Source organism: Penaeus vannamei, chromosome 15, assembly GCF_042767895.1.
Source record: "Penaeus vannamei isolate JL-2024 chromosome 15, ASM4276789v1, whole genome shotgun sequence".
Taxonomy (NCBI): domain Eukaryota; kingdom Metazoa; phylum Arthropoda; class Malacostraca; order Decapoda; family Penaeidae; genus Penaeus; species Penaeus vannamei.
This window is the reverse complement of record NC_091563.1, coordinates 11,495,547-11,503,719: the sequence shown is the minus strand read 5'-3', so window position 1 is coordinate 11,503,719 and position 8,173 is coordinate 11,495,547. Positions and strand designations below refer to the sequence as shown.

At 45.1% G+C, this 8,173-nt stretch overlaps 1 protein-coding gene across 1 annotated transcript; it reads left to right on the top strand.

Annotated features, from left to right (window-relative positions):
* Positions 1-2,302: 2,302 nt before the first annotated feature.
* On the top strand, positions 2,303-7,854 carry LOC138864094 (golgin subfamily A member 6-like protein 6). The gene is made up of 3 exons (XM_070130123.1): positions 2,303-2,319; positions 3,847-3,916; positions 6,772-7,854. The coding sequence occupies exons 1-3, from the start codon at positions 2,303-2,305 to the stop codon at positions 7,852-7,854; spliced, it is 1,170 nt and encodes a 389-aa protein (XP_069986224.1).
* The last annotated feature ends 319 nt before the right edge of the window (positions 7,855-8,173 follow it).

Sequence of the window (8,173 nt, the reverse complement as noted above, 5' to 3'; positions counted from 1 at the left end):
CTCTCCATCTCCCTTGCCCCTTCCCTCGCCTCCCCTTCCCTTTCCCTCCCCTTCCCTTCCCTTCCCTTCCCTCCCTCCCCTTCCTTCCCTCCCTTCCCTCCCCTTCCCTTCCCTCCCTCCTCCCCTCCCTCTCCCTTCCCTTCCCTCCTCCCTCCCTTCCCTTCCCTTCCCTCCCTCCCTTCCCTTCCTTCCCTCCCCTCCCTTCCTTCCTCCCCTCCCCTCCCTTCTCTTCCCTCCCTTCCCTCCCTTCCCTTCCTCCCCCTCCCCTCCCCTCCCCTCCTCTTCCCTTCCCCTCCCTTCCCCTCCCTTCCCTCCCCTCCCCTTCCCTCCCTTCCCTCCCTTCCCTCCGATCAACATTCCGACAGCATAACGGAGCGAAAGGGACGGCCCGGGAATCCAAACTGAATTAAGTGGTCGGACAAATCTGATCCCAGCTCACCCCCTCCCCCCCCTCCCTACGCCCCCCTCCACCTTCACCTGAACTCCCTACGGCTCCCCCTTCACCTTTACCTTCACCTGAATTCCCTACAGACACCCCCTCCCCCTCCCACTTCACCTTCACCTGGACTCCCTGCCGATCCCCCCACCCCCACCTTCACCCCAAACCCTACCACCCTCCCCCCTTATCCCTAAACCCACCTTCACTCCCCCTTCTCCCCCTTCCCTCCCCTCTCCCCCTCTACCCCCCACAATCCCAAACTCCTACAGACCTACCATCCCCTATCCTCACCCTCTCCCCCTCCCCCTTTCCCTCTACCCTCATCCCCTCCCCCTTCCACCCTGCCCTCACCCCTCCCCCTTCCCATTCCCCCTTACCCTCATCCCTCCCTCCCCCTCCCCCTCCCCCTCCTCCCACTGCCCTCACCCCCTTCACCCCTTCACCCCCTCCCCCTTCACCCTCTCCCCCTACCCCCCTCAATCCGAAACCCCTACAGAGGCTTTTAAACAAATGGACGTCGAGGCTTCGCGGGCGGCTAGAGGACGTAATCTAATCCGCCACTTAGCCGACTTAGCGGGGCGAGCTGCGGGCGGGCCTTAGGCATGGGCGTGAGAAGGTCCGTCGAGATGGGGAGAGAGAGGGAGAGAGAGAGAGGGAGGGAGAGAAGGGAAGGGTGGATGGATGGAGAGGAGAGAGAGGGAGGAGGAGGGAGGAGGAGAGGAGAGGAGGAGGGGTGGATGGATGGATGGAGAGGAGAGAGAGGAGGAGGAGAGAGGAGGGATGGAGAGGAGAGAGGGAGAGAGGGAGAGAGTGGATGGATGGAGAGGGAGAGAGGAAGAGAGGGAGAGAGGGAGGGAGGGAGGGATGGGGAGAGAGAGGGAGAGAGGGAGGGAGGGAGGGATGGATGGAGAGGGAGAGGGAGAGAGAGAGATTCGCTTACTCACTCATTCATTCATTTTTTTCTTTAATTTGTTCGGTCATTGATTCACTCGTTCAGTCATTAATTCCTTTATTCACTCACTCATGAATTAATGAATCAGATCATTAATTCACTCACTCACTCACCCACCCACCCACCCACCACAAGTAAAAGAATATTACTATTAGCCATGGCAACGCTGTCATTTTAACCATCATCATCCTCTGTTAAATAACCTTAAAACCTAAAAAAAGAAAACTAAAATTAAAAGACAAGAAAAACAGGCATTGGTTTTTATTTTCTTTAAATGATAATGAGGCATGGTTTACGGCTTAGAAAAGTACAGAAATATAGTAGGCAGAGTTTTTTTTAATGCATATTTAAAAATGTTGGAACTGTTTTAAAAGAACAGAAATTAAATGCATAATTCAGCGTGATTAACTGTTAGAAGAAATTAAGTAGACTATGATTATTTTTTCGATAATTTTTAATGAAGAATAATTAACTGTAAAAAAATACAAAATAATTGTTGAAAAGACAGAAATAGTCTAAGGTTATTAATTTCTTTAATGTATATTGATGAATAACTGACTGAAAAATAACCGTTAAAAGGGCATAAATAGTATATGGTCATTAATTTCTTTAATTTATAATGATGAATAATTGTGTTAAAAAAGACGGAAATAGTCAGGAATTATTATTTTTTAAATGCAGAATGAAGAATGATTATTAAAAAAAATAAACAAACAAATAGGCTACCCTTGTTATCTTCTTTAATGTAAAATGAAGAATCTTTAACTATTAAAGAAGGACAGAAAGAGGTTTAGATTATGAATTTCTTTAATATATAATGAAGAATATTCGATTGTTCAGAAAGCCAGAGACAAAATAACATTATTGACTTCCTATATATGTATAATGGAGAATGATTAACTTTTAGGCAGATGAACAAGAGCCGGAGGTAAGCAAGTGTTCGTTCATCCGAAGCCAGTAGTTTCTCATCCGAACGCTGCATTCGAATCCGTTAGTGTAACGATTCTCAGTCGCTGTGGTTATTGTTGCAATTGCAGGAGTGAAGTTTGCATATTCTGGGCGGGGATTCTGTCTTCTTCTCTCTTCAGCCTTCTGTCTTCTGTCCTGTTTGTCTGTCTTTATCGCTCTGTCTCTGTGTCTGTCTGTCTCGTTCTCTGTCTTGGTTTCTCACTTTCTCTTTCTCTGTCTTGGTCTCTCTCTTTCTCTCTCCCTCTACCACCCTCGCTCCCTCCTTCCTTCCCTCCTTCTCTCTCCTTCTCTCTCTCTCTCTCCTCCCCCTCCCTCTCCCTCTCCCACCCTCCCCCTACCTGTCCCACCCTCCCCCTCCCTCTGCCTCTCCCACCCTCCCCCTTTCTCTCCTTCTTCTCCCCTCCTCTCCCTCCTTCCCTCCTTCCACCCACCCTCACAACTATAAGAATATTATGATTACAGATAATATTATCCGATTTTTCAACGTCTTTCAATATCAGCGCCTATTCAGCCGAAAATATTCTAGCGTTGCGGAAAGGCGTCAAAAAAAGAAGAAAAAAGATAAATAAAACAATAAATAGATAAAATAAAATAAAATAGATAAGAATAAAAATGGCGTTTCCAGTAGACGAACGAGTGTCACAGAAAGGCGGTGGGGGGGAGGGGTAGAAGAGAGAGAAGGAGATGACACAGAGGAGGTGGAGAAGGAAAGAGAGAGAGGAATATGGAAGGGAGAAGAGGAAGAGGAGGAGTAAAGCAGAAGTAAAAGAAGTAAATTGACAAAGAGGAGGAGGAGAAGCGAAGGAACAGAAGATTATGGAAAGAAGAAAAGGAGGAGGAGTAAACTAGAAGAGAAAGAAGTAGATGACAAAGAGGAGAACAAGGGAATGAGGAGAAGAAAATAGAAAGAAGAAGAGGAGGATTAAACTAGAAAAGAGAAATCGATGATGAGGGGGAGGAGTAAAGTAGAAGAGAGAAGAGACAGAGAGGAGGAGAAGCGAATGAAGAGAAGAAAGAAAATGGAAAGAATAGGAGGAGGGAAAGTGAGGATGAAGACAAGGTGAAAAAATGCCAATGAATAGGAGAGAAAAAGAGGTGGAGGATGAAGAAGGAAGAGAAGTAGGGGAGAAGTACAAGCGAAAGATGGAGAAAGGAAGAGGGAAGAAGTAAGTAAATAAAGATATTCTCATACAGCTAAACGGGAAACTAAGAAAAAACGCAAGAGAAGAAGAAAACAATTAGTTAAAAGTCAAATAAAAGAAAAAAAAAAGAGAAAGAGATAGAGAGAGAGAGAGAGGTAAGATAAGAGAAAGAAAAAAAAATGAAAGCGAGTAAAGAGAAAGAGAGAAAGAAAGAAAGAGAGAACAACCGACGCTCGCCTATGATGCAAAAAGACCCCCCTTCCCCGCCTTCACCCCTTCCCCCCCCTCCCCCCCTCGCCAATATTTCCAGGGTACTGCTCTTAAATCCGGAATCCGAACGACAGATATGAATATGCAACACAGCTGATCACATTTGCATGGTCATTTAGGTCTTCAGGAAACAGGTTCCGATGGGTACAGGTGCTCGCTGAGGGAGTGGGGGGGAGGGGGGCAAGGTGGGGGGTTAGGGGAGGGGGGGGTTAGATGATGAAGATTTGAGGTGAAAGGGGCAGTGGAATGTTTTTTTTTTGTTTTTTTTAAGATTATTTTTCATTATGGTGTTATTTTTATCGTCAGAATCATTAATCCGTGATATTGTTATTCTGATAATTATCCTTGTTGTTATTCATTTGTTTATTTATGTATTTATTTGCTTATATTTTTTACTTTTTGTTCTTTTATTTTTTATTTCTTATAGTTTATTATTATTTTTTTTTTTTTATAGTTTTTCTATTTTTCATTTTTTTAATGTATTTTTTTTTCAAGGTTTTGCGAGGGAAACGTGGTATGAGATACCTAATGCTAATTAAATGACAGAAGACCCCAATAGCATTAATAATAACGATGATGATAATAAGAAAAGATGTTGCTAATATTGGGTTCACAGGGATGATGAATTATTGATAATTACAATATAACAGTTTGTGCAAATGATGAAGAATTGACAAAAATAAGTATGGCATACGGAAAGGAAGTAAGACACAAAGGCAAAAAGGGAAGATAGATGAAAAAGGAGAAAATGAATAACGTATGAATAAATAAAAGTAAAAAAAAAAAAATCGTAAAAATTGATAATAAAATAAATGGTTTTTGCATACAGGTGAAAGTTATTCTTGGTACGAGCCTAAAATATTTTCTTCGTAAAGACGTGCAAGAGTAGAATGCAAAAATAAAACATAACTCTCACATACAAATGCAAGCAAACAAACAAAAACTATTATACAATCACATAAGACGAAAACTGCACGCTAGATACAAGCCTAAATCTTCCTCAAACACCGACACACAAAACCCCCTCAAAACAAGCAAACAAACGAACAAACAAAACCCAACCAACCAACCAAACAAGCCAAACCAACCAACCAAACAAACAAAAAAACCCTGCATCCTAACATCCCGCGCAAAGAGGAAAAAATGCACTTTTTCGATGCGGGCCCAAAATTTTTTCTTAGCGCCGTTTCCCCCGCCCGCCATCGGAGACGTTTGCCAGCCGCGTTGCTGCGATAAAGTGAGTGATGAAAGCCCAGATTCAGCGTCGGACGTTGATTGATCGCAGTAGAAAGACGATAGCGAAACCGTGGGAGATAGATAGAGAGAGAGAGAGAGAGAGGGAGAGAGAAGGAGAGAGGGTGAGGAGAGGGTGGGGGGAGGGAGGGAGGGATGGAGAAAGAGAGAAGGAGAGAGGGTGAGGAGAGTGGGGAGGGAGGGAGAAAAGGGAGAGAGAGTGAGGGAAGGAGGGAGAGGGAGAAGGAGAGGGAGGGAGGAGGAGGAGGAGGTTGAGGAGAGACAGAGAGGATATAGAAAGGAGAGAGAGGGAGAGAGAGAGAGGGAGAGAGAAAATGAAGGCGAGAAGGAGAGAGGGAGAAAGAGAGAGAGGGGAGCAGAGAAAGAGAGAGGGAGAGGGGAGGAGAGAAAGAGAGAGAGAGAGGGGAGGAAAGAGAGAGAGAGAGAGACAGGAGAAGGAGAAGGGGAGAGAAGCGGAGACAAGACAAGAAAAAGAGGAGAGAGAGAGAGAGAAAAGGGGAGAGAGGGCAGAGAGAGAGAGAGAAGGTGAAAGAGAGAGAGAGACAGAGACAGAGACAGATACAGAGAGAGAGAGAGAGAGAAAGTGAAATCAATAAAGGATATATGATAACTTCCTGCTAACAATGCTACTCTGTACCATTTGATAATTATTTCTTTCTTCTCTTCGTGTCTCTCTATCTAATTACTTTTTGTGTTCTTTCGTCTCTCGTTATTACCACCACTTCTAACGCCGTACGAGTCCTCTCATCCATCACCCCAACACTTATCCACTTATCTTGAGTGTAATCTGCAAAGTAATCCCCCATTATCTCTTCAGTCTCCTTGCCCTCTCCCCCTCTCCCCCTCTCACCCTCTTCTTCGGTTCTATCCTCCTCCTCCCCTACTCCCCAACTTCTATGCTCCTCTCTCCCCCCTCCTCTTCCCCTCTCTCCTCTCTCTTCCCTCCTCCCCTCTTCCCTCTCCTCTCTCTCCCCTCTCTTACTCCTGCCCTGTCCCACTCTCCCTCCTACCCCTCTCCCCTCTCTCCCTCCTACCCCTCTCCCCTCTCTCCCCTCTCTCCCTCCGCCCCACCTCCTCTCAATTGTCTCCCACTCCCCTCTTCTCCCTCTCTGCCTCCCCTCTTCCCCTCCCCTCTTGCCGCCAGTCTGTCCTCCGTCACAACAATTTTCGCTCTAATTTATAACAGAGGGAGGAGGGGGCGGGTGAGAGCCGAAAATGAGAATGAGAGTTGGGAGGTATGAGGGGAGGGCGGCAACTTGCGTGGTGTATTTATAAACACACACACATACATACATACATACATACATACATACATACATACATACATACATACACACACACACACACACACACACACACACACACACACACACACACACACACACACACACACACACACACACACACACACACACACACACACACACACATACACACATACACACATACATACACACACACACACACACACACACATACATACATACATACATACATACATACATACATACATACATACATACATACACACACACACACACACACACACACACACACGCACACACACACACACACACACACACACACACACACACACACACACACACACACACACACACACACACACACACACACACACACACACACACACACACACACACACACACACACACACACACACACACACATACATACACACACATATTGAGATACAGGTGATGATGGAGATAATGGACTGTCAATAGTGCCTGCGGGTGAAAGTTAATGGTACAGCGGGACAAACGCTGGATGGTGATGACGGTGAACGGTGTAAACGGCAGGAGAGATGGTACGAGGAATACCAAGTTAGGAATTGGTACAAGGAATACCACGTCAAAAAATGGTGCGAGGAATACCAAGTCAAGGAATGGTACGAGGAATACCAAGTCAAGGAATGGTACGAGGAATACCAAGTCAAGGAATGGTACGAGGAATACCAAGTCAAGGAATGGTACGAGGAATACCAAGTCAAGGAATGGTACAAGGAATACCACGTCAAGAAATGGTACGAGAAATACCAAGTCAAGGAATGGTACGAGGAATACCAAGTCAAGGAATGGTACGAGGAATACCAAGTCAAGGAATGGTACAAGGAATACCACGTCAAGAAATGGTGCGAGGAATACCAAGTCAAGGAATGGTACGAGGAATACCAAGTCAAGGAATGGTGCAAGGAATACCAAGTCAAGGAATGGTACGAGGAATACCAAGTCAAGGAATGGTACGAGGAATACCAAGTCAATGAATGGTACAAGGAATACCAAGTCAAGGAATGGTACGAGGAATACCAAGTCAAGGAATGGTACAAGGAATACCACGTCAAGAAATGGTGCGAGGAATACCAAGTCAAGGAATGGTACGAGGAATACCAAGTCAAGGAATGGTACGAGGAATACCAAGTCAAGGAATGGTACGAGGAATACCAAGTCAAGGAATGGTACGAGAAATACCAAGTCAAGGAATGGTACAAGGAATACCAAGTCAAGGAATGGTACGAGGAATACCAAGTCAAGGAATGGTACGAGGAATACCAAGTCAAGGAATGGTACGAGGAATACCAAGTCAAGGAATGGTACGAGGAATACCAAGTCAAGGAATGGTACGAGGAATACCAAGTCAAGGAATGGTACGAGAAATACCAAGTCAAGGAATGGTACAAGGAATACCAAGTCAAGGAATGGTACGAGGAATACCAAGTCAAGGAATGGTACGAGGAATACCAAGTCAAGAAATGGTACAAAGAATACCAAGTCAAGGAATGGTACATGGAATACCAAGTCAAGAAATAGTACAAAGAATACCAAGTCAAGAAGTGGTACAAAGAATACCAAGTCAAGAAGTGGTACAAGGAATACCAAGTCAAGGAATGGTACGAGGAATACCAAGTCAAGGAATGGTACGAGGAATACCAAGTCAAGGAATGGTACGAGGAATACCAAGTCAAGGAATGGTACGAGGAATACCAAGTCAAGGAATGGTACGAGAAATACCCAGACAAGAAATGGCACAAGGAAAACCAAGTCAAATAATACCTAGACGAATGGAGGGAAAACCTCAGAAACGAATGCTTGGCGTGGGCGGAAATCTGAAAGGAAATAGACTTCTCTG

What these genes read in the sequence shown, in the direction of transcription:
- LOC138864094 (XM_070130123.1), top strand. An exon ending in CAGGAAACAGGTTCCGATGG is followed by an intron (nt 3,917 to 6,771) that starts GTACAGGTGCTC and finishes GACTGTCAATAG; the next exon opens with TGCCTGCGGGTGAAAGTTAA.